The sequence below is a fragment of the Lutra lutra genome, chromosome 15 (assembly GCF_902655055.1).
Source record: "Lutra lutra chromosome 15, mLutLut1.2, whole genome shotgun sequence".
Classification (NCBI taxonomy): domain Eukaryota; kingdom Metazoa; phylum Chordata; class Mammalia; order Carnivora; family Mustelidae; genus Lutra; species Lutra lutra.
In genome coordinates this window covers 35496197-35520732 of record NC_062292.1, presented here as the reverse complement: position 1 = coordinate 35520732, position 24536 = coordinate 35496197, and the positions used below count along the sequence as shown (strand labels likewise).

Below are 24536 nucleotides of genomic sequence, written 5' to 3'. Positions count from 1 at the left end.
GCAGTGGCATATCTTAGCAGGGATACTCTATGAATCCAGCACAGCACGCACTGCGCTTATGAACGTGCCTTTTATATGGTTTTGTGCTTCGAGTCCCAGGCCCCATCTGTCTGTGTGTTGGTGGTCGCCGCAGGACTGGGCTGGCCTTGACAGCAGGGGCCGTGTCTCCCGCGTCAGACTGCCGGCGCCCTGAAGGCAGGGACAGTCTCCCGCGGCAGACTGGAGGCCCTCGAAGGGCAAAGCTGCATCTCGTCCTTCAGGAGCCTCTGCTTTTGACGTGGGTGCCAGGTTGGGGGCCCAGAGAGCAGCTCTGACCCGGTGATCATGAAGGGAGCCTTCAGCGGTCTCCTGGTGCTCCGTTTCCTGAGATGTCAGACTGACAGATTATCTAGCTGACCTCGTCTACTCCTTTTATATGCCGAGAGTGGAAGGGTCACCCAGTCACCCACACGATGGGGATACAAGAAGGAGAAAGAGAAAAAATGAGAGGACAGAAGGGGAAAGGAGGCGTGGCATCCTCGGGTCCAGGGATCAACTTAATCAACTCTCTATCTCCCTGGCTCTTTGCGGGGACTCCACCAGCTCAACTGATTCCCCTGCCAGAGCCCCGCTCCCCCCCCCCCCCGCCACCACCCCAAGCTGGATCTAATAGGACACAGTATCTGGCATCATTTCCCGATCCCCCCTTCATCCCTTAGCTGAAAGTCAAAGGAAAACAACAAAAACACTCTACTCATGGTGTCGCCAAGACATTCCTTTTTTCAGAATCCTTGTGCTTTTCACCAACCTAAAAGCTTGATGAGGGCAAGGACCATGCGTTCCTCATTTATTATTCCTGCCCCTTCCACCAGCCTTGCCAGGGTGCCATGCCCTGATCGTAGATGCTTAATACACGTTCTGTGTAAACGAATGAATGTGATTTTCAGGAAGGACCAGGGATGGATCTCCTCATTCTCCTGAGACCTCATCTTCCCTGGCAAAAGTGTTTCAACCCTAAGTCTCTGCACTCTTTTGTTGGGGAAAAGTTGTATTCTGGGGTTTTGGGGCTAGGGGGCAGTGTTCACCCATTGCTACAAGCTGGAGCAGTGTGTGTGTGTGTGTGTGTGTGTGTGTGTGTGTGTGTGTTGATGATGATGACTGGACATTAAGAAGCTCCGGCTATAGAGAGACTTCTAGAAGTCCCTTAAAACCACTTAGCTCATCTTTCCTAAGTAGCCTGCTTCTCAGATATGCCCATGAAATGTTATTCTGCATATATGCCGCTAAACAACCAGGCTTATCTGAAGATACGTTTTTTCTTTTTTATCCAGTAAACTTTATTTATATATAACAACAGTACAAATTGTGTCCTTGGCTTGCAAAATAGGAGTGTTTCATATTTACAATAGGTACACAATAATATATTAGAATAACCAAAAAACCCCCATTTTATTGTAACATTTTAAATACTTAATTTTCTTACAGTTCTTATTCCACAACACCTGAAAAACAACAAAACCAGACAACTATCATTGTATTTTCTTAAAAATATATATAATACAGATTCCAGTGTGTCAAGAAGAGCGGGTTTGGGTAGGAGAAGTTGGGGGGAGATGCAGGTGGGCTCAGGTCCCTAGTTTCATAGTATAAAGAGCTTGTCCCTTGTTCCCCAACACACTTGCTAATGCGGGACCATGTTCCATTATGCCCTGTAATGTCAACATGGAGGGCAAATAAAGCCAAAGTCAGGGCCTTGACTGAAATCCAAAGGTGCCTCCCATCTTCCTTGAGGCTAGACAGGAGAAGCAGGTTGCACAGAAGAAAGGATAGAGCCCAGTCTGAAGGTGGAGCCCTGCTACAGTGAGGAGGACGAGATGGCGCTGTCCACAAGAGGCCAAGAATCTGTTCAATAAGCAGCTCCCAGGATGGCCCCTGATACCAAGAGTGAAACTTACCTTTTATTCGTGGTGTCACCGAGCCCTGGGAGCTAAAACTGCCCTCTTTGGGAAAACCAGAAGAAAGGCAAGAGACAGGGAAGAGAGACTTTGGAGTTATGAAGAGGATGCCGCCATTTTCTCCAAGCCTGTTCCTGAGACAAGGCATCGAAGGTCCTGAACTTGATCTCCCAAGTCCCCCTATGGGATCTGCTTCCACAGCCCTATAACTACGAGGCTGTTTTGCATTTTCTCATCACCCCCTAGCCCCTGCCCCAAGAGTCTCAAGTCTTTTGTGGCCAGGCCTCAGGAGCCTCAGAAGCAATAGTGTGACTGGGAAAAAATGGCCTCCCCAAGGGCAGCTGCCAGCCCAGCATTTAACTGCTACAGGTTAATGGGGGCCTGTGTGGCAACTGGGATGCGCCTGGAGATTTATCCGCCAGAGGCTTTCACACATTCTCTATTTGTTCTGTCCAGATCATTTTTAGTCCAGCACATCCATCCATTGCTTCTGCTTCATGCTCAGTGGAGCCAGAGGCCTCTAATGCTATTTCTTGTCCTTATTTGGTGGAAATGAAGGAAGGTCAGGAGCTCAAGCAGCAGGGCACAGGCCACCAGAAGCGTCAGCGGCCGTGGAAGTGAGAGAGGCTCTCACTGCAGAAGGAATGTCCCCAGAATAAGGTAAGGCAGCTGGGTTGGTCGGCTTTCTTCCTTCTTCTGGCCCCCTTTCTGCAAAATTCCTGCCCTCTGCAGGTGGTGGGGACTAAGTTGTGCCAACTAAGTTGGTGGCAAGGACCAGTAGCCTGGAGACTGTGAATTTGCTAGAAGAAGGTTCTTCTTGGTCTTATTGATTGCTGCTTCTCAGCACCCAGAGCAGTCCCTAGCAGACAGCTGCGGCATGTGAAGGCTCCCCAAATAGAGGAATGGAGGAACCAGTCCCCGCCCTTGAGCAAGACTAACAGCTGATCCACCCTTTGCATGACCGAATTCCACAAGAAAGGGAGCTTTCTGCAGTGGTGGGTCAGACATGATTTAAGAGATGCGCTGTAGGGCAGGGAGGAGGGCATGCACAGAAATACCTGACCCCCCGACCCCATGCTGAGAGCAGAGGTGGCAGCAGGTCAGCTGGAGGGACCTGTTCCACCAAGACAGATGTCTTATCCATCTTTGTCTTGTCTCTTTGCGCCTTCTGTCTTGCCAAGCATAATCCTGGGGTCCTTTTCCAGCAAATTGTCTCTTGCACAGATTAATGAAACAAATGAAGCTGGACTGATTTTTGAAAGAAACTTCCCTTCCTGTCTCCCTCCAAGATGGAAGGGCTTCATGGGGGTAGGGGCTATGCCTTTTTCCTTACATGAGGTCAAGATATCTTCAAATTAGATAACAGTGAGGAGAGAAGCCAAGTGACTCCCACATTCTACTGGCGTGAACTCCATTGGTTCTTGATGACCCAAAGCCAAGAGCTGGTGGAGGAGGGACAGATGGGAAGCTAGAGTGGGGGCAAGACTCGATGATCTTTCACCTTCATGGCCTGGCTTGAGTTGCACCAAGTTCTCCTTTCTCTGAATTCCTTCCTCAGACATCCCCGTGCCACCTCCTTTGCCATCCTGACTTGCCTGACACTCTCGTGGAATCCTGAGAAATGTGCCCAAGCCACTTATGCCAGCTCTGGGTCCTCTCCTTTCCACTCTCCAGCTGGCCATCCCCCCCTTCATTCTCTACACTCTTGAGAAGCCTTCAAGGAAGCAGCCCCAGGGCAGTGAACGGTCACCTGAAGTAGCTCCTGGGAGACGCTCAGGTAGATGTGTGGAGGCAAGGCTTGGTGAGATGCTGTGGAAATGTCAAACTTCCTTTCACTTCTTAGTGGAGCAAAACCCTGGACGCTGGTCTGTGCAGCCGTGTGATCAGAAAACCTTTGTTCGGAGCTCAGAAGTCATGTGTGGGTGGGCGGGGATTTTCTGTGGCCCCGAGCGACCCCCTCTTACGTTCCTCTTGCCCGTATCTTCTCTCCTTTCATCGCCATTAATTACAGGCTCCGAGCTGATAAGCTTTGGGTGCTATGAAGAGCAAACGCTTTGGCTTAGTGCAGAAGGCCAGTCATTAATATTTCTTTCAGGCTATTAATAGGGCCCAGAGAAACTTTAGCAGAAGTGGATTATCAGAAGAAAGTGGCCTTGGCATGGCTGGCTGTGAATTATAATGAAAAGAGCAAGTTTCCTGAGTATTTTTGCTGAATGCTTTTCTCTTTCCCTTCGTCAGCTGCATTCAGGCGAGGAACTGAAGCTGAGGAGACCAGGCGATGTCTGCTGTGTGGTTAGTGCAGCGATCCAGAGCCACACGCCAGGGATGGAAGCCAGCCCTCAGAGCTCCCCCTCCCAGAGCCCTTTTCTGGGAATCCACTGTGGTCAGCAGAGCCTTTGGAGATTGGAATTGTTTGGAGGTAAATCCGGGCACAGAGAAGCTGGGACCCAGAGTTAATTACAGAGGAAATGACCCTGGTCTGGTCTCTCTGGGGCTGGCTGGTCCAGTTTCCCAACACTGCAGCCCCCTGGAAAGTGGAAGGTGGGAAGGGGAGGATGGTTCTTTCCTGCCTGCCCCCTTCCCACCCCTTGCCTTTCCCTGGCCTTTCTTCTCCTTCCCTCTGATGCTGCTTACAGAGAAGCTGGAGCTGCCTGCTTGGATCCTTGCCAGCGTGGAAGGCCTGCAAACTCTGAAGGCTGTCCCGGTCACCAAGGTCTTGCTGCCGACAGAGCCACCTTCCCCTGGATGACTCCCACTGGCTTTCACGGGCCCTCTGGGCCAAGGTGGGGAGCTTTGGTCTCTTTGTTTAGAAACGACACTCACAAGGGTTGGCCATCCATGGTTTTAGGTGTCAGCAAAAGAGAGAGAAAAAGAAAGAAGCCCAGTGAGAAGCCACCCACTTGTCCTTCAAACTCACAAGGATGTGGGAGGCAGAAAGGGAGGCAGGAGACAGTCACGTGAGGATGCTACAGTCATTTCTACTGAGCCAAGGGCTCATATGATCGACCAGGAGCTTCCTTCCACACATGAGCGGAGGGTTGTCTCCCCTCCGCAGGCACAAGAGAAGGATAGAAAGAAAGCATCACAATACAGGCGGCCACTTCTATAACAGATGCTCTTCAAGTATTGCTTGCTGTAAACACTGTTTGGTTTTTGCTTTCTCTTTAATTGCAAGAACCCCCCGGCAGATTGGAGTAGAACTTAAAACCAAACACTCATGTCCCCAAATCAGCTCCCAGATGGGATCTCCTGGAAGCCGGGGCCACACACACCAGACTCCTCCCCAGGGGGCCGGGTTGATGACAGGGACTGATGTAAGGCAAAGCTGCCCAGTGTCCTCAGGGAGGCCAGGCGTCTGGTCTGGGAGAGGCCCACCTCTCCCCCACTTCTGATAGTAACTTTAGGGGAACCAAAGGGAAAAGTACCAAAGGTCAGCTCTTCATTTCTTGAGGTTTGAGATTAAATAAAAGAAAAAAAAAAAAAAAACAACCAGTAGCAGAAAGCATTGGTACCCTACAGACACAGCTCTCCTCTCCAGAGATGAGAATATACAGGTGTGTGGTCCATAAAGCTCCTTTCCGGGGCAGCCAGGCTGAGACCCTCCGCGGCCCCATGGTCAGTGCTAAGTTCAGTTGTTGCCACGGTCCTAGGGCCGCCGGGATGATTCCAGGTTGTCCGGGCCTCTATTTTTGTGAAGTGTTTGGTGTGAACTTGTGCTCATTCTTCTTCTCCTTCTCATGTTCTTGTCATTTCAAGGGAAAGCAAATGATCACTTCCCTCCCAATTTCTCCCAGCTTCTCTTTCCAGGCTTTTTCTGGCATTTGGAAATAGGAGTCATTTGAGGAAGAGGGCGAGGGCGGGGAGAAGGAATGGGGACGGACATCAGATTGAAACAGAAGTGGGACGGGATGAACAGGGAGGATTTTGTTTTGTTTTATTTCTGTTTTTTTTTTTCCTTTTTCTTAAAAAAAATTAAATAAAGTTCTTATTATTTCCCCAATATACATCAAATGAGTTTTCATGCAAAGCAGCAGTCACAGAGGCAGAACTGTTCCCCAGTTCATGCCTCTCGGCTTGAAGAACCACCTTCTCTGTGCCCCCTGCCTCTCTCCGTGGTTCCTGTGGGTGGACGATACCCGCGGTCTCTCCCGGCAGGGGCCGCGGGGACGGGCCGTGGCTGGCGTAGGGGGAGGGGCCCTCCCCTCTCCCTGGGATGGGGTCTCAGGGGACAGCAAGCTCTGGGGTCTGCTCCCCTTCACTTGTCCTTCCTTCTGAGACGCCCAGTGTGACAGCTTTAACCGGCCCCTCTTCCTGGGAACGTGCGGCTCCGTCTCTCAGCTGTCGATGGACATAGCACTTATGAGCTGCTCCACCTTGTATGCCAGCCGCTGTCGCCGGGCCTGCTCGTCCTGCTCCAGGGCCCCGATGAGCTGAGGAGCAAAAACAAAGGTGGGGAAGACTTCAGGACTCAGTCTCGGTAGAGGAAGCCATTGGCCGAATCCTTCATCCCTCTCCCTGCCTTGCCATTCTGGTGTTTAATGAACACAACTAGGGATACTCTGAAGGACTGACTGAATACATGCATATATGCACATGTGTGTATATGTGGGCATGTGTGCACATATATGTATGTATCTTTTTTTTTTAAGATTTTATGTATTTATTTCACAGAGATCACAAGTAGGCAGAGAGGCAGGCAGAGTGGGGAAGCAGGCTCCCTGCAGAGCAGAGCCCAATGTGGGGCTCAATCTCAGGACCCTGGGATTCGGACCTGAGCTGATGGCAGAGGCTTTAACCCACTGAGCCACCCAGGCACCCCAATATATGTAGATATCTTAAAATAACGAGTTTCAAATGATATTTGGCATATTTGACAAAGTGCTATGTAAATATTCGCTATTATCATCATCATTATTATTATTATTATTATTGGTACTAATGCTAAGTTCAAGGACAATGCCAACGTGTGCCTTGGAAATTCTCCGGAGCTGTCCTGTGCGACCTCTGCTCACGTTAAGGTCCGCCTGCATGCCTGAAACGTGGCTGCCAGCGTCTGCCCCAAGTGCAAAGAAGAGTCTGATTCATTGTTTGAGAAAGGATGAAATTAGGTATACGATACTTTGAAAGGAACAACAATTATGTTATTAAAAGTGTTACTGATAGTGTTAACAATGAGTGAAAGACAATGAAATGTGTAAGAAAGCACAGGGTGAATTGGAGAGGAGAGGCTGCCGCCTAAGGGAATGGGAATGAGTTTTGACCTCACATTTTTTTTTCCTTCTTTTTCAAAGATTTAATTTATTTATTTGACAGACAGAGAGAGATCACAAGTAGGTAGAGAAGCAGGCAGAGAGAGAGGAGGAAGCAGGCTCCCTGCTCAGCAGAGAGCCTGATGCAGGGCTCCATCCCAGGACCCTGGGATCATGACCTGAGCTGAAGGCAGATGCTTTAACCCACTGAGCCACCCAGGCGCCCCCTGAGCTCATGGGTTTTTGACTCCATAACTTCGTCGTCTAAATTAGCCTCTGTTGCTGTTATTGACGGGCTAAGCCCGGTGTTCTGTGTAGCTGCCCCCCCCCCCCACCGGCTGCGTGTGGCCCTCTGTCCCCTCCCAGGCCCCGCCTTACCTCTTCACTATACTTGCTGACGTAGGAGTAGATCTCATTGAGGGCGCTCAGCATATTGAACTCCACTGCGTGCAGGCGGGACTGCTCAGCCAGGTAGGCATTCATGTCCTGGTCGCTGATGGCGGGGAGCTTGGCGATGTCTGCGTAGTATCTGGCGTAGAGAGGACAGGCTCCTTAGCGGGGACCCGGCACCCACTCACCTGCAGGACTCTGACCTCATGCCTCTTGAGAGCACTGGATGTCCCCAGTTGCTCCTGCCTCCTTACTTCTCTTCTGATAGGTCTTCCTCTGGTTCCTTGCCTCAAGCTAAGGTTGAGGCCTAGAGACTGGTGCTCACTAGGCCAGACTCCATCCACCTGGAGCTTCCACTGCAGCCCCCCCCCCACCCTCCCAGAATGTTTAAAAGCCCAGATGCTGACCAGACTCTGATTGGACTCCTTGTCTTCCAATTCCCAGATCTACTACTTGCTGGCTGTGTGACCTTGGGCAAGTTACTTAGCCTCTCTGAACCTCAGTCTCCTCACCAGTAAAATGGGGAGGGTAATATTTACTTTGCAACTCCCTTGGATATTTTAATGATAGATAAACAAATCTTTATTACAGCACTGGTTGCTTAGCAGGTGCTCAATAAAAGGTAAGCAGAATGATAATGATCTGACCTCCAAGGGCACAAATTTCCCCTTCTCCCCCCCAACAGAAGTTTGGATAAGGGGGAAGGATGGGAGCCTGAGATCCAAGGGTACCTCAAACACGGCTGTGGGCTGTGAATCCTCAGTCTGTGAGGCCTGTGGGATGGGAGACGGCACACACAGACGGGGGTGAGGGCCTGTCCTGGGGGGGGGGCTACTGACCTCTCCACCCAGCTCTTGTAGCTGGGGATGTCCTTGGCATACAGTAGCTTGTTGGAGGGGGAGTCTTTGCCCAGCCGGTGCTCTGATGTGGAGCAGGAGTCCATGAAGGTCTGGGCCACCACGGACAGACAGGCATCCGTGATGCTGCCCTTGTGAATGTCGAACACAAACTGGGGGTTTTTGATCACGTTCACCCAGAAGCGCAGGGGGAGGCTGCAGGGAAAGGCAGACCAGACCCTGAGGGCCGAACCTTGGCCGCACCCCTGATGATGTCCACCAACATTCCTCTCCTCCCTCTAAGAGTAGTAATTCTCTCCCCTGAGGGCAAGGGAATGAAACCACAGAGAGCTGCTCCAGCCAGGGCTGCAAATCTTGTCTAAGCTGCTCCTGACCCTGGAGCAAGGGAGGGGGCGCCACTCTACGCTAACTGGGTGCTGACCCTGAGCCTTGACCACCGCGGGGTAGACATGGCTGGGTTCTGTTCCATCCAGGCAGCTTTTCCCAAAGGCCTCCAGGCCCCCAGGGAAGCCCAAGGACAGAGAACTGCCGTGATTTTCTCAGAGCTTCAGACAAAGCCACCAGACTAGAGTCCCTCTGCAGTGCCCCCGGCCATTGTCCTGAAAGACACAGCCCGCAGCCCAGGCGCTGCCTGGGAACCCGCACAAAGGGCACCACCTGTGCTCCCCGCCCAGCCTGGCCCCTTGCGCTGCTTCCCAGGACTGGCCAGGCCCACTGGGGCTGAGTGGTGGGCCCCCCTGGGGACAGCTCTTTCAGGGCTCTCCCCAGGGGTCTCCCCTTTCTGGGCAGGGGCAGGGGGAGGAGAGGAAGCCATTGTTGGCCTGCTGGGAATGAACTCACTGCAGCTCTAAGTTTTTCCCACCCCAAGAGGAACTGATCGGTCATTAGGAGTGTTCCTTCTTGCAACTTGGGAATTTATAACCAGAGCAGAATGGGTTTTCTCTGCTTCTGAGGCCTTAAGGAGGCTCAGCCCATTTACTCCCCTTCAAAATCATGACAGCTGCTGTTTCTGTGCGTTTTCCAACTTGGCCTTCTCCTCCAGTTGCCTTCAGGGCCCTAACTCCTGGGCTTCTCTGTGGAATGGTCTTTGTTCCCTGGCTTGTCCTTCTGGCCTGAGATGACATTCCAGAAATTCAGCCTACCCCTCATCTCCCCTTCTTCATCTCCTCTTGACCCTCAAGTGCCCCGAATGTTCCCAAATGTCTCCATCATGCCAAGTCTTGGGAAGATCCACTTTGCCCATTCCAAGTCCTTCCAGGATGATTTCTGCTTATCTTTCAAAGGAGAACAGGATGGCTCTTTTCTGCAGCCAGGGAGGAGCTGCCTGGGCGGAGAAGTGACTCATCTCTTCCACCCTCCCATTCTCCGGCAGCTTCAGGGAGCTTCTAATATTCTTTCCTTGGACATTAGCTACTTGAGGTCTGGATAAGGGGACCCTTCCTGCCACCACCCCAGGGTAGGACATTTCTATGAGCTGGGCCTATCTGGCAACAGAAGGCAGCGAGATGGGGATGATCCAGAACTTTCTCTTCATCTCCCTGAGATTGCACACTTCCAGTGCCAGACTGGGGAGCCTTCCAAAGCCAAGGAGACAGCCATGGCCCTGCCGCTGGGAATGCAGACGAAAGGCCCGCCCCGGTGAAGCGGGCGGTGGGCTCCTCACCCACGACTACCAGAGTATCCCCATTTCACTCCCCCGTGATCAAAGTTGCAGACTCCAGAGGGCCAGCAACCACAGAGTCTTGAAGAAGAAAGGATTATATGGGTTTGGGTTTTTCCAAAGTGTTTTTCTGGTTGCTAGGATTTTTGATTCCCAAATAACAGCCGGGGCCCATCTGTGTCGGCTCTGTTTTCTGAGGAGATCGCTGACTCCAGACAGCTGTGCGGGCTGCTTGCCCAACCCAGATGCCCAGACCTCCTCTTGCCCGTCTCGGGGCTATTTCTTGGAGGAAAGTTTTTGACTCCGGCTCTCGGCCAGGCCCTGTCTGACCCTGAAGCCAGTCCTTAGCTCGGTCTGTGGTCTAGATCTCAAACCCAGGAGAGAAAAAATGTCTGCTAGGGGCCTGTGGAAGCCCCTTCTCCCACTGCTGTATGTGGCTGCGTGGTTTACCTTAGGGGAATAGGCAGTCAGGCCTACAGGACACATCCTGCCTGCTGCTTCCCAAACAAAACCCCTGGCACCGGGGGTCATCACTTGGCCCTCGGGGGTCAAGTTTGCCATGACATCCCCCTGGTTGGTGGGCTCGAGTCAGTAGCAAGGGCAAGCTCTCTCCCCAGGGGTCTATGTTCACGTCAGAGTTTTCCCGTCTCAGGATGAGGTGCCTTGGGCTCTGCCCCACCCAGAATGCCTGATGCTGCCTGGCCTCACAGCTCGGCCACTAGGTTTCCAGTGTGACCCTTCAGGTTCCTCCAGCAACACTTCCTGAGAACCAGAGGGTGCAGAGTCAGGGAGGAGGTGCTACCTGGGAGAGGTTCTCAGCCTGAAAGGGCAGAGCTCAAGCCCATGTCCCGGTGCCAGGCCCCTGGCCAGGCTGGCGCTCCTTGGCGCCCGCAGCCCAGGGCCCATGTGGGCTCTGTAGAGCACATGTCCGCTGTTTGTTCTGGGAACCTCGGGTTACCCAGCCGCCGCGGAGCACGGCTCCCCCATCCCCCTGGTCCCTGCCGGCCCCACCTCCCCCAGCATGCAGCCTCTCCAGGCTGTAGCCAACTCCTCCCCCACCCCCCCGCCCACCGGCTCCCCGAGGGCTTACCAGTTGCTTTTCCAGGTGTGCCGCACGTCCGTGTCGTGGATGCCATGTCTGTCCGCCTGCTCATCCAGGAAGTCAAACATGTACTTGATGGCCAAGGGCAGAGCGCTGCCTCGGTGCACCGTGCTGAACAAGGTCTCAAACAAGTCGTCCACGAACTTCTGCAGGGTGCCCTGGGGGAGGGGTGGGGGGGCGAGAGTGAGGGGGAGGGCGGAGGAAAGTGGGGGTGCAGGCAGCAGACGGGCAGACCAGATGGTGCCTTGGACCGATCCTGCCTTGGAAATTCGTCTGCGGCGCCAGGCTGTGCAGACAGCATGGTGGGGGTGGGGAGGGGGCCGCTGGGGTGTCAGGGAGGTGGGAGGGACTGAAGAGGCTGCAGATTCCTGGGAAGAATCTCTCCTCCAACCCACAGCCACATGCTCCATCTATGCCTGTGTCCGTGCCAGGCGGGAATGCGTTTGGGGTGTCTCTGTAGACAGTGAGGGCTCTGAGCCCCGGCTGCCCACAGGGACTGGTGGGCTCGTGCTGGGAAAGGAGGGTGTCTGAAGACCGAGCTGGAGGACCATGAGCCTCCTGGCAGGGCTGCAGAGGGTCTTACTGAAAGGTGCAAAGAGGTTTGCCATACACGTGGCCTCGGTGCTGCAGGTGAAGAGTCCAAAGCCAAGAATACCCAGGCACAGACCCGACCCACAGGGCTCTGGAGGGTCTCTGGGCAGGGACGAAGCTGGGCCTGGGTCCCTCAGTTTACAGGTTCAAGGGACACCTCTGAAAGTTAGGAAAATGTCCAATCTTTTCTGGTGGCTTCCTTTGCCTCTTATTAGCATATTAGGAAAAGCAAAATTTGAGACATACGGTCTGAGGGTGTATTTCTATGTCCCTTTTGGGAGCAGGTCAGAGCTGTAACTTGGATGCCACTGTGGGAGAACTTCAGCAGCATTTTTGTGGGGTCAGTGGGGGAAAGTATTTGAAATCTGACCTGTGCTGGCAAATATGGGCCATAGAATTGCCATACTTACAGGCAGATGTGTTCTCTGCTTGGGAAGCTGGAAGATAGCTTTAGATCCTAGCTTCTAGCACTGTGGCTACCTCCCCTCCATCAGCATTTGGGGGCCGATGGGATGGGACAGGGAAGGGGGAGCCTTCTCTCTGATTACTGGCAGGACCCGGCCTTTGTGTTGTCCCTCCCACTGTGGCCAGAAAGTGGGTGGAAAAGGCAGTGTTGGTGGGCGCTGGTCTATCTGTCCAGCTAACACCAATAAGAAAACCCCAATATTTTCTTCAAAGGTGCAGGAACCCAGAGATGAGAGCAGCTCCTCGGAAGAGTAATGGTGGGCTTGAGGGGTGGGCCAGGGGCAATGATATGATTGCCAACAGTAATAATGATATTTTGCCAATGGGTAGAGAACAACAGTGGCCTGAACCTCTGGAAAGCCTGCTCTGGGACCTGGACCTGCTCGTCTGAATGGGTCCCCTTAAAGGACAGATTCCATGACACCCTTACGCTGGGGGTGGGAGGTGGGGGGTGGGCAGGACGTACCCCTCTGAGGAGCCCTCCCTGGGCTGAGCAGAGCAGAAGTTTACCTTGGTGGCCAGTAGCCGGGTCAAGTAGATCTCAGATACCATCTTGCTGCCTCGGTCACCCTCCTTCTGGTCCCCATGGTCATGGTTCTTCACCAGATGCCACACCTTAACTCCGCTCTCCAGGTCTGGGGTGATCATGGGGGCTCGAGACCTCAGGCTGTCGGGACTGCCTGTGTACCTGAAGGAGGAGTCTGAGGAGAAGGGGGACGTGGAGGCTCATAAGACACTGATTTCACCATCCTTGCTTATAGAATCCTTCTAGAATCTTTGCCCACCCACTGCACTCACTCAGAATAAACCAGTTTCCATTGTAAGGAGACCCCTGGGACCTCATATCTGGTGGGTTATTTGGGGATCCTTGGTTGGCATGAGGACAGAGGAGCCTAAAGACTTTTTCTTTAAAAAGAAGATTTGGAAATTCTGTGAGCTGCAGAGAGCCTTGAGAATTTGTGAACCAACCCCCCTCCCCCCGCATCCCCTGATACTTCCACAGCGAAGAATAATCAATAGGGAGAATGTCAGCTGAATACTTTCATAGGGGCTTTGATGAAAAATCTGGGTGCCAAGAAGCTGTGAGCTGTAATGGCCTCTCTTGGGAGTCTGTGGGTCCTTTTTACTTGGGGGCTAGGAGATGGACTTGCCTAAGCCATTTTTGGAAAACGTCTGGGCCCAGTCCGGAGGTGTCCTTTAGCCCAAAAACCTTACTGCATACACAGAAGCAGAAGAAATGGAGCAAGAGAGAGTGAAGCATCGTCTGTATTACCCGGCGGGCACTGGGGGGGTCCCAGCAGCCCAAGGGATGGGTAGGCTAGGATGCCCCATGTCCTGCCCCAGTTGGGACACTTTTGAGAGTAAAGGGGGACCGTTAATAACTCATCCAGAACAACAGGTACAAATAGGGACTGGCAAGTAGGAACCCCCATCCACGTGCTTCCCTGATTCTGGGCCCCTTGCACTCCTTCACCAGGTCGTGGCTGCCCAAGGAAGGGCGCACGGTGCACCCGTCCCTGCAGCTCTGGGGTCACAGCCACACTGGCAGTGATTGCACTTGGTAGTAGGGGAAGCAGATGCACAAATGTCCTTGACTGGTGGAGGGCAACTGCAAGGGCTGCCTGCAGTTGTGAGGGATGGCGAGGGGCCCCAGGTAGGCCATGGAAGCTGCCCCTGAACTGCCCAGGCTGCCTTCCTGGTCCTCACCGTATCTGCTGATAGATGTCCGGGAGATGCTGGCAGAGGCGGGGATGTTGTAGGACGAGGTCTGTTTGGGGACCAGGGCCACCACCGATCTGTCTGACACCTGAGAGGGTACGAAAGGTACAGTGTGGGTGAACCAGGAAACTGAATCGTCAAGTACTTCCAGAAGCTAATGACATAGATATGGGGTAGAGCACAAGGAGTTCAGGATACTAAAAATAATAAGGCTGCTGCTCGCCAATATGTCCGATATTGTAGTTATTGGCCACCTGTGCTGATCGCGCACTTGAAATCCAGTCAGTCATAACGGAGATAACTAGACTACTAACTATAACACGAACCACTTTGCTATAAATGCATAATACACACTGGGTTTCCATGAGTTAGCATGGACAGAATAACACAAACTACCTCATTAATAATTTTTCTATTGGTTCCATGTTGAAATAATTACCTTAGAACCCACGAGGTTAGACAAAATATATTGTTAACACTAATTTCGTCAGTTTATTTTTACTTTTTAAAACGTGGCTAGCCAACAAATTTCAAGTTACCCATGTGACTTGCATCATCTTTTTACTGGACATCTGGGGCTTGGCCGAGCCTCCCTGCAACCCTGTGGGGTTGTACAATTATTCCCATTTTACAGGTGAGGAAACTGAAGCAAAAGGGGGAGCGAAGCACCAACTTCAAAGTCATACAGAGACTACGTGGTACAGCCGATATTTGAAGCCAGGCCTGTCCAGACTCCAGAATACATGTTCTCCCCATTATATCTTAATTTGGGATTTCATTTCAAGTCACACTGGTCTGAAGCCCATTTTCCCTTTTGGCACGGATATCTTTCTGGCCTGGGTCCTATACTGCTCGGGCCACCTTGAGGAGTTTCACCAACAGGGTGGCTACTCTCAGGGAGCCAAAGGGAAAGATGGCGCATGCCCCTTCCTTTGTGAGGTGCCCAGGCTCAGCACCCAGCCTGGAGGGAAAGGACTGATAAATGAGGAGCCATATTGAAGACATTTGGGGCCATTTTGATTTAAGATTACCCTCCATCCAATAAAAATGGAGAATCCCCAGAATTGTGGCGATCCAATTAAACCGCTAACGCAGAGGGAATAAAACAGCTATAATAATGTTATGGGCCATAAAACATTCCTATTAAACCATTTTTTATTTTAACAATTTTTATGAACTTTATAAGTTTGATTTATAGCTGCACCAGTCGTAAAACCATCTTTCTGGGTCTTAAATTGTCAGTCCCTCTCTCCTACCAAAAAAAGAATTAAATGTTGGGAAGTCAAACTATAAAGGAACATTAGTGCTAACGAGATTCCCTGATAGCCGGTTTTAGTAGTGGTGTTTAATTTTACCCTCCCTATAAATCTGCGGGAGCCCGGGCAAGTTTTTTAACATCTCTTTGTTAATTAAGATTATGCAGATTTTCTCCTGTAGGGGCTTCCAGGACCTTTGAGTTCAAGGAGGGTCACCAGGGGCAGTGCTTGGACTTGGTGGCAGAAAGTTGCAGGGCCCTGGGCTCCTGTGGGCACCTGGAAGGGGCCCAGGCTCCAGCCCTTCTCAGCTGGGCGGTTCCCAGGGGTCCGCACCATCCTCCCAGCTCTGGAACTGAGCGGGGGGACCTCTCCACCTCTGTCTTTCAGGAGCTCTCCTTGCCACTGACAGTCTAGAAATGATACTCTGAAAGCCTGGCAGGGGCCGGGGAGGATACTCCCAGGAAGAATAGATTACATTCTGCATGTATGGTTTGCTGTCACCTGGAGGATTCACAAGGTGACTTGAAAGACCACAGTTCAACCCAATTCCAGGTCTTGTCACTAAATGTCTCTCGTCTTCAGTACTAGCCTTCCTTTCTCTTGACTGCCAGGCGGTGCAAATATTCACTGTCCGGGCTGCCTGCTGGGTCTGACCTGGGCTCTGCCTCTTACTACATGACCTCAGGGAAGTCCGTTAACCCCTCTGCATCTCTGTCTTCTCATTTGTCGCTGGGGATAATAATGGCATCTAGGTTTGTCGTGAGGCTCAAAGGAGTCGGAACACAGGAAGGCTGACAGCAGCGCCTGCCCCCAGTGGGCACTCAGGAAGTGCTGGTATTAGTGTTACTATAAGCATCATCATCATCATCACGGTCCCCCAAAGGGAAGCACAATCCCTGTTCTTCCCTGTCACTCAGGGCTGGCATGTGGGAAGTACCTTGCACTCGGGAAAGCTCAGTAAATATTTGAGGAATGAACGAATACATGAATGAGAAATGACATTGGGGAATTGAAAGTGCTTTGTATGAGGAGCACTGTAAGAACAGAGCATTCCATTCTGATTGGGAGCCTTAGGATGGACAGCCCAGTAATAAGCATTAGGGGCATCACAGACAGAAAAGAAAGGTCTCCCTCCTGCCCTTGAGAAACTTCTGATTCAAAGGCACAAGGCTAGTCTCTTTCGTGTTTGCTGCTTTAGCTCAGACTGGTTCCTTCCAAGTGTTCTCCAGAAAGCCCTAAGGCCCTGTAAGGGGGGTGAGGTGGAATGGACAGGAAGGGGCTCTAACACCCTGGGGGCAGTCTCCATCCTAGGGACCTCACCTGCTATTTCTAATTCTTCCCACCACCTTTGCAAGCCAGATGTCATCTTGCAAATGAAGAGCCCAAGGTTGCAAGAGGTTAAAGTCATCCCACTGTTGAGCGGAGAAACGGGGGTTGAAATACGGCTTGCAAAGCCGTGAACCCTTCTCAGACACCACACTCCATCCACCTGGGGCTAGGTGCAGTCAGGATTATGCAGGCGAGGGGGATGGAGCCTGGAGAGGAGTGTTTCTGGGGCTGCCCCAGTGCCCCCCATCAGCTTCCTCTGTGCCTCAGAGCCTCCCAGCCAGCCCCTAAGGCCTTCAGGACCCCCGTGGCCTGGTCCGTGGCAACTCAGTGCTCGCCAGTCCGGCCCGCCAGTCCCTCTGTCCCCACCCCTTGTGAGGCACCACGGAGGACCGGTGTTACTACTCAGGCAATCCCGTAGGGTCTTGCAGCCTGAGGCGCTTCTTCTGGTTGGTTTAATTTCCCTCGGTGTCTCTCATTTCCTGCTTCTATTTTAGTATTTTTCCCCGAATCCCAACCAGCCTACCTGTGCTTAATCTTACAGAGAGCCCCAGCCATGAGTAGTCACCATGGGAGGGAAGGGGGGATGGGAATAGATCCCTCCTGGATTTTTTGTTCTTTTGCTGGAATTTTTTTTTCTTTTTTTTACTATTAATTCATTCAGTGCATCTGCCAATGAGTTGAGCACTTTGTCTCCTGTACTGAATTTATTCCACACGACTTTATGGGGTGGAGATCACTTGAGAAGGGAGAGAACTTGAGTAATTTCCCCAAAGACACCATCTAGTACGTGGCACAATGCAAGAGCTCAAAACAAGTCTATCTTGTCCCCGGCTCTATGGCAGGTGAGTAGTAGAACCTGCATCAGTAAGATGCTGAGGACAGAAAGCCACAGATCCCTATGGCTGGTGTCCTTACAGAGGACCTCACAGGATGCAATTTTTCTGCAGACGTGGAGGTACACAGGAGAGAAACGCCTTGCCCTTCCCAGACCAGTTAAGTCAGTTTCTCGGGGTGGAGTCTGGGCACGTGTAAGTTTTGTTTTTTAAGATTTTATTTATTTATTTGACAGATAGAGCACAAGTAGGCAGAGCCGTAGGCAGAGGGAGAGGAGAGGGAGAAGTAGGCTCCCCACTGAGCGCAGAGTTTGATGCGGGGCTCCATCCCAGAACCCTGGGATCATGACCTGAGCCAAAGACAGATGCTTTACTGGCTGAACCACCCAGGCGCCCCGCGGGCACTCATGTTTTTATTAAGTTTCCTAGTGATTTTAATGGGTAACCATGGCTGAGAATCTCCGATTTAGATTCTGAAGGAGGACGAAAGGGGTGATGGCTTCCGAGGGCCTAAGAGCAAACCCTGAAGTGAAGAGAACAGTCTGGGGGGTCAAAGGCTGTGGGGCAAAGCCCCCGCCCTCACCTGATAGTGCATCAGCGTGTTGAGCCGCTTCCAGTCGCCCTCGATCTTAGTGGTGATGTCCTCATCTTGCAGCACGACCCGGGCGATCCGGCCTTGACGCCACTCTGGGTGGAGGGGTGGTGCAGGTGGCAGCGTGAGCAGGCGGGGGCCTAGGAACCAGGGTTACCCAGTCCTGCCTCCTCTAGGGACCTGGCAACCCCAGCTCCAAGCTGGTGCCACCCATTGCGTTTAGAGACATTACAGGCTCCACGGGGTCAAGACAGCTGTCGCGAAGTGTGGGCAGGCAGTGTCTCGGGAGAAGTACTTCCTGTGGTCCCTCATCTGGGCAGGACCTAGTCATGGCCCCAGGAGGGTCCTGGGCAGGATGGGGCTTCCCATTTTCTCACCCCATCCCATCCCACTGCCCAAATGCCCTCCTGGAAGCCACTTTTTGACTCTTTGCCCACCACACTCCAAGGCCGGGCCTCCTACCCAAGTCCATGTCAACGGCCCTCGGCCGCTGGGAGTAGGGTACGTTCTTATAGACGGCATCGAGGATCTTCTCCTTGACCTGTGTGATGGTGTCACAGTTTAACACCTTCACTGGGATCTCTGGACTGTTCTCATTGTCGGGGTTGACGCAGTTCAGGATCTACAAGGATGATAGAGCGGGAACAGGATGGGTGTTTAAGGGGCCACTTGAGGGAGAGGGAGAAAGGCCTTGGAATCCTCTTTCCAAGGCTTACCGCTCTTACAGGAGAAATGTCTGTGCCTCAGTTTCTCTTGCCTTCCTGCCATCTGCCAAATGACAACCCGAGTCATGCCTACCCTTCTCAAAGAATTGAGACTCTACTTTCTAGGTCCTGGTTGGCCTGGGGGCGACTGTCATCCCGGGACCAGGCGTCCTAGGGGTTTGGAGATGGTTCCAGGTGTATCAGGGGCTGACCATCCGCTTCCCAAAGCCTCTATATTAGGAACTAGCAAATTCATCTTCTCCCCCATAATGCTAATTTCCCCATACCTAACAGAGGGTGGTCTGGCCCTGGCCTATCGTCTAGGGTAAACTGAGGCAGACAGAGCTCTTTGGGCCCACCGAATGAGATGGGGAGGGGGAGCCAAGGTGTGTCTGCCCCGCTCCTAGAACACTTTGCATGGCCCTCAGACTTGATCCCAGGCTGTTTCCCAGCCTCTTTGTTGACCATTGGGATTGGCTTTGTGCTCTGATGGCAGAGTACCGAGCAGAGGCAGGAGGTCTGCCATGTCCCCTGAGTTCCCGGCCTCCTCACCAGGGTCTTGTACTCGATCTGCTGCCGGATGAGCTTGTCCTCGCTCAGGGAGTAGCGGGCCTCGCCTGTGATGGCGTCGATGGGGCCCTTCTCCATCTGCTGCTTGATGGCGCAGTACAGCATGAAGAGTGGCTCCCCCGCACATTCCTGTGGGTACAGGCAGGGCATGGGCTGTGTGGGGGCGGGGGGGGCACCCGACTCCTCTTCTCCCTCTCCTAGACCTGCCTTGCTCTGGAGCACCCCAGCCAGGCAGGTTGCTATTCCCGAAGGTTCCCCATGCAGCATTCACAGCCGGCCTTGGCACAACAGCCCCTCGTCTTGCTCTCAACGCCAGGCCCTGGCTCACCCCCACTCTCACCTTCAGGAACTTGTGCAGGAGGAAGGCAAACCAGTTGGTCAGCATCTTCTCAGCCACAGACTCTGTCCTGGGGAGGAAGAAGGGATGTGAGGGGCAGTCCTTTATGGAGGGGTCTCAGAGAGCCGGGTCTGGCTCGTATGCATTGTGGCCCAAACAGGGCATCAAAGGGCACAGGGCTGGAAGCCAGGAAACCAGGGCCGGAAGTGTGACCTTGGGCCAGAGGCTTTTTCTTTCTGGGCCTCAATTCCCTGTGGAAATGGAGTGGTGCTCTGGATCTACAGCTGAAGGTGCCAAGTACCCCATTTCCACAGGGCTATCAATTCCTAGTTCGCCCTACTTCCTGCGGGCCTCAGGATGAGAAACAGAGTTTCTCTGTCCCTTTGGGATACCTTGCAGGCCTGAATACTCCACTTTCATACCCGGGAGGTCCCTGGTACATGCTGCTCTAACCTCTCAGAATCAGACTGCCTGGATTCCAATTCTGACTCTGCCACATACTGGCTGTGGGACCTTGGGCCAGTCATTTCACCCCTCTGGGTTCATTTTCCCCATTTCTTAATCGGGACAATGATAATAGTGCGTACCCCACAGGGCTGTTGTCAGAATTGGATGAGTTAACATATGTAAAGGGCAAAAATAGCACTGACCCCCCAGTGAGCACGATTCCATGTCATTCCTGCTGTCCTGTGGGGTCGTGGATCCCAGCTGCTCAGGTGGAGAGCAGGGGGCACAAGTGTTTAGCAGACAGGGAATCTGCTTCTGCAAACACCAGCGCTCCCCAGCCCCCACCCTGGGCTCCAGATCTGGGGACTCAGGAAGGAACAAAGCCGCTCTGACAGACCTTCAGTGATGGGGATGCCGAGGGGTGTTTTAACACCCTGCACGTGGCGCAAATTATATCCTCTGGTTTCAGTAAATCCCAGGCATTTGCCTGGGCTGCTCAGCAGTCTGGGCCTGGGGGAGAGTGACAATGGCAGAAGAAATTGTAGCTTTGTCCCGGGGCCCCTCCCAGGACCCTCTCCAAGCATTGTGCCTGAGATTAGCTCTAATTTAAATACAACAGTTCTTAATGAGAGTTTGTAATGCTCAGATTGGCAGGATGGGGGCTCAGTACTCAGGAAACAAAGACATTCTTCCTCCCTCCTCACCCCACGTGGGTTCTGGAAGCCTGAGACCTCTTCCTAGGAGCAGGCTAAGGAGGAGGGCGGAGAAATGGAGGAGGTGCCTTCGAACCCCTGGTGTCAGAGGCGCTCCAGAGCTCTGCTGGGCTCCCTGGGGGCTGTCCAGGGCAGGAGGGCTTGGGGAAGGGAGACCAAGATCTCCAGCCCTGTCTCCTGCCAGGAAAACGGCAACTGGGGAGGAGGCATGTGGTTCCTGCTGGCGATTTGGGGCCTGGAAACTGGGTGCAGAAGGGAGAGGCTGCACAACTCTCTGGCCCCGGCTGAGCACCAGACCCTTCTGTAATGGAGGAAGGGTTCTCTAAGTGCGCTGGCCAGTCTGGTGGCCAGCACATGGGGGCCGAGCCCTCAGCACGCGGGCGAGCACAACGCAAGAACTGAATGTTACGTTTTATCTCATTTTTGTTCATAGCCTCCTGTGGCCACCGTGCGGGACAGCGCGGCGCTAGCGGCACGCGGAGGGACAGACAGCGGGAGGCGTGTTGCTGCTGCCACTGCGTCCGTGAGGACGCTGAAGCAGAGGGGCCAAGTCACAGGCTCGGGGGCACAGTGCTGGCTGGTGGCGGAGCTGGGCTTCAAGCCGAGCCCGAGCCTGGGCTCCTCCGTGTCGCTTAGCCCCCGGGGCCCCCGGAGACCAGACTTGGCACTGCGAGAGGCGCGGACCCAGGCTGTCGTGCGCTGGGTCCGGTCTGGGGGTGCGGAGCCCCTTGTGCTGCTCCAGAGACGCCTCGCGTGTGTGTGCCGGCCCCACCCCACCCCCAGCCCCGCCGACCTGCTCCCCCTCTCCCCCCAACACCAGCCGCCCTCCCCGCCCCCCGCCGCGCGGTCCACCTCCGGAGCAGCAGCTTGGGGTGGTTCTTGTTCTCCAGGTTCTTCTCGATGAGGTCAGAGAGCAGCTGCTTGAGGACGTCAGTGGCGTACTCCAGGCGGCCCTGCAAGCCCGTCATGATGAGCGAGGCCACGTTGCCGCGGTCGCGCATGGAGAAGCTGCGCTGCAGCTCGAGCGTGCGGATGAAGGTGAGCAGGAACACCTTGTTGTTGATGAGCTGCGCGAAGAGCTTCAGGGCCTTCTCCACGTGCTGCTGCCCGTTCCCCTGGACCTGGGGTGGACGGGACGGGCGCGCCCTCAGAGGACAGCCTCGGCCTCCCGGACCTGAGAGGGCAGCCGGGCTCTCGAACCCAGGACGGGGTAGGAATGGCAGATCACTGCAGTCTCTGCTCTGCTCTGCGCGCCCACCAGGGTGGGAGGTCTGGCTCGGGCAGAGCCCTCTGAGGGGATGTGGGCCATCTGATTTTCCCCGGGGTTCGGTAGGAGCTACTCCGTCAGACCCGCTTGGTTTACGAGTCTCCCTGTAATCCTCCCTGCCCTGATTTATTATCTTTAGTAAAACAAACCAACACATGAACAAACAAACCTCACAGAATCACATCTCTCCGTAAGCCACCTTAAATCCATCTGAGAGTGCGGCAGAATCTTAGCTAATTAATTTAGTCATTAATTAAAAAAGTGACAATGAGCCTTCCCCTGGAATCATCCCAAAGAGCCTGCGTGGCCCCCTTGGCCGAGATCTGCCTGTTGTGGTGAAGCTGTTCCCAGCTGTTTGTCCTCATCATTCCTGACCTTCCTCGGAGCTGCTGGGCCTCAGCTGCATTTCCCGGGATAGGACCCCCAGGCCCCGTGCCCCCCGCCAGGGTGAATCGGGGAGGGTGGCAGGGATTACCTCCAGCTCCCGCAGCACGGGATGGTCCTCGATGCCAGGGAATAGGACTCGCATAGCGTAGGTGCGGTAATCCAGGTAGGGGATGCCCGAGCGGTCCAAGTCGCTGGTCAGCTCATTGATGTCAGTCTGGAGCTCAGCAAAGGCTATGAAAGTGCAGGGAGATGAGGAGGCTCAGGAGGGCACCCGCACAGGGAAGGGGCAAGGCAGGAGAAGACGTTTGTGAAGGAGGGGCAGGCCTGTGGTGTACAGACAGGAAGGGTTGTATAGGGATGTTTCCAGAAGGGGTGAGCTATCTCCAGGCCTCCTTTCTTAGGTGGGCAAGTGGGTCATTTCTAGGTTATTTCCCCTTCTATGCTGGTGCATCATTTTGATGTGTCTTTCTAGGTATTGCAAGTGTAGTTAAAACAAAGGAAAGGGAAGAATACTATGATTTGGGTCATGCATGGGCTGCAGGTCCCAGAAACAGCTGAGAGGCAGTAGCCAGGGGGAGAAGCAAAGACAAGAATAGGCAGCTTTGCTCCTGGGTTTTTGTTTTTTTTGTTTTTTTTTTTTTTTTTTCCTCCAAGCAAGAGAATAAACCAAGATGCAAAAACCCTGGGCAATGATGAACATGAAAACCACCATGAGATACCACCTCACACCCATTAGGATGTATATTACAGAAAAACGGAGGAGCTCCTGGGTGGCTCAGGTGATGAGGCATCTGACTCTTGGTCATGATCTCAGGGTCCTGAGACTGAGCCCCGAGTTGGGCTCTGTGCTCAGCGGGGAGCCTGCTGGAGTTTCTCTCTCTCCTTCTGCCTCTCCCCCAGTCATGCTCACGTGCTCTCTCTCTCTCTCAAAATAAATAAATAACATTTTTTAAAAAAGAAAAATGGAAAACAAGAACTGGAGAGGGTGTGGAAACATGGGAACCTTTGTGCATTGCTGGTGGGAATGTATATTGGTACAGTTGCTCTGGAAACCAAATTTGGTGGCTCCTCGAAGACAAACAGAGTCACCATAGGACCCAGCAACTCCACTCCTAGGTATCTACCCAAGAGATCCGAAAGCAAGGACTTAGATATTTGTATACTCATGTTCATAGCAAGGTTATTCACGCTACTGAAAGGTGGAGACAGCCCAAAGGTCCAAGGGCAGATAAATGAATAAAAAACAGGTGGCACAGGGCACCTGGGTGGCTCAGTGGGTTAGAGCCTCTGCCTTCGGCTCAGGTCATGATCCCAGGGTCCTGGGATCGAGCCCCACATCGGGCTCTCTGCTCAGTGGGGAGCCTGCTTCCTCCTCTCTCTCTGTCTGCCTCTCTGTCTACTTGTGATCTCTATCTGTCAAATAAATAAATAAAATCTTAAAACAACAACAACAACAGGTGGCACATATATTCAATAGAACACTACTTAGCCTTGAAAAGGAAGGAGATTCTGCCGCGTGAAGCTCTAAAATGCGGAGTGAAGTAAACCAGACACAAAAGAACACATACTGTAGGATTCCATCTACAGGAGGTTCCCAGAGTAGTCAGATCACAGAGACAGAGAGCAGAATGGTGGCTGCCAGCCGCTGATGGGGAGGGGAGGTGGGGGTTTTTGGTTTAATGATTACAGAGTTTCAGCTGGGGAGGGTGAGAAAGTTCTGGACATGGAGGGTGGGGATGATTGCACAACAGTGTGAATGTACTTAATGCTACTGAATTGGGGGAAGGAAGAGCCCTGGGGTGTAGAGACAGTGAGGGTTAAAAAAGGTAAATTTTATGTTTTGTATATTTTAACACACACACGCGCACACATAGTGTGTGCTAAGGGAACACTAAGAACACCAAACCCAGCCTCGGGGCACAGCCCTCTGGTGGCAGGCCTGGCTCCAGGATGCCCCTGTCCCCTCTCCTCCCCTGCCCCGCCACCAACAGAAGCCTTTGCCCACCTGTCCCCCACTCAGCGCTTCGTTTTGTTCTAGCAGAGGCCTTGTCTCTGATCCTGACATTTGCAGCAAAAGGAAGAATGTTTTGGTTCCTTATTGAAATGTTTACTCAGAGAACTGGCTGGGTCCTCA

The 24536-nt window shown here is 53.0% G+C and overlaps 1 protein-coding gene across 1 annotated transcript in view; it reads right to left on the bottom strand.

Annotated features, from left to right (window-relative positions):
• Positions 1 to 1293: 1293 nt before the first annotated feature.
• PLXNA2 (plexin A2) overlaps positions 1294 to 24536 on the bottom strand; it is a 212532-nt gene continuing 189289 nt past the window's right edge. Inside the window, exons 21-32 of the mRNA XM_047704244.1 lie at positions 22491 to 22633; positions 21601 to 21869; positions 19592 to 19658; positions 19234 to 19380; positions 18440 to 18599; positions 17969 to 18072; positions 13956 to 14055; positions 12759 to 12949; positions 11181 to 11350; positions 8413 to 8625; positions 7562 to 7712; positions 1294 to 6364 (exon numbers count right to left, since the gene is read on the bottom strand). Of these exons, the coding sequence (XP_047560200.1) occupies positions 6269 to 6364; positions 7562 to 7712; positions 8413 to 8625; positions 11181 to 11350; positions 12759 to 12949; positions 13956 to 14055; positions 17969 to 18072; positions 18440 to 18599; positions 19234 to 19380; positions 19592 to 19658; positions 21601 to 21869; positions 22491 to 22633 (1811 nt within the window). The 3' untranslated portion in view covers positions 1294 to 6268. The remainder of the gene's footprint in view (positions 6365 to 7561; positions 7713 to 8412; positions 8626 to 11180; positions 11351 to 12758; positions 12950 to 13955; positions 14056 to 17968; positions 18073 to 18439; positions 18600 to 19233; positions 19381 to 19591; positions 19659 to 21600; positions 21870 to 22490; positions 22634 to 24536) is intronic.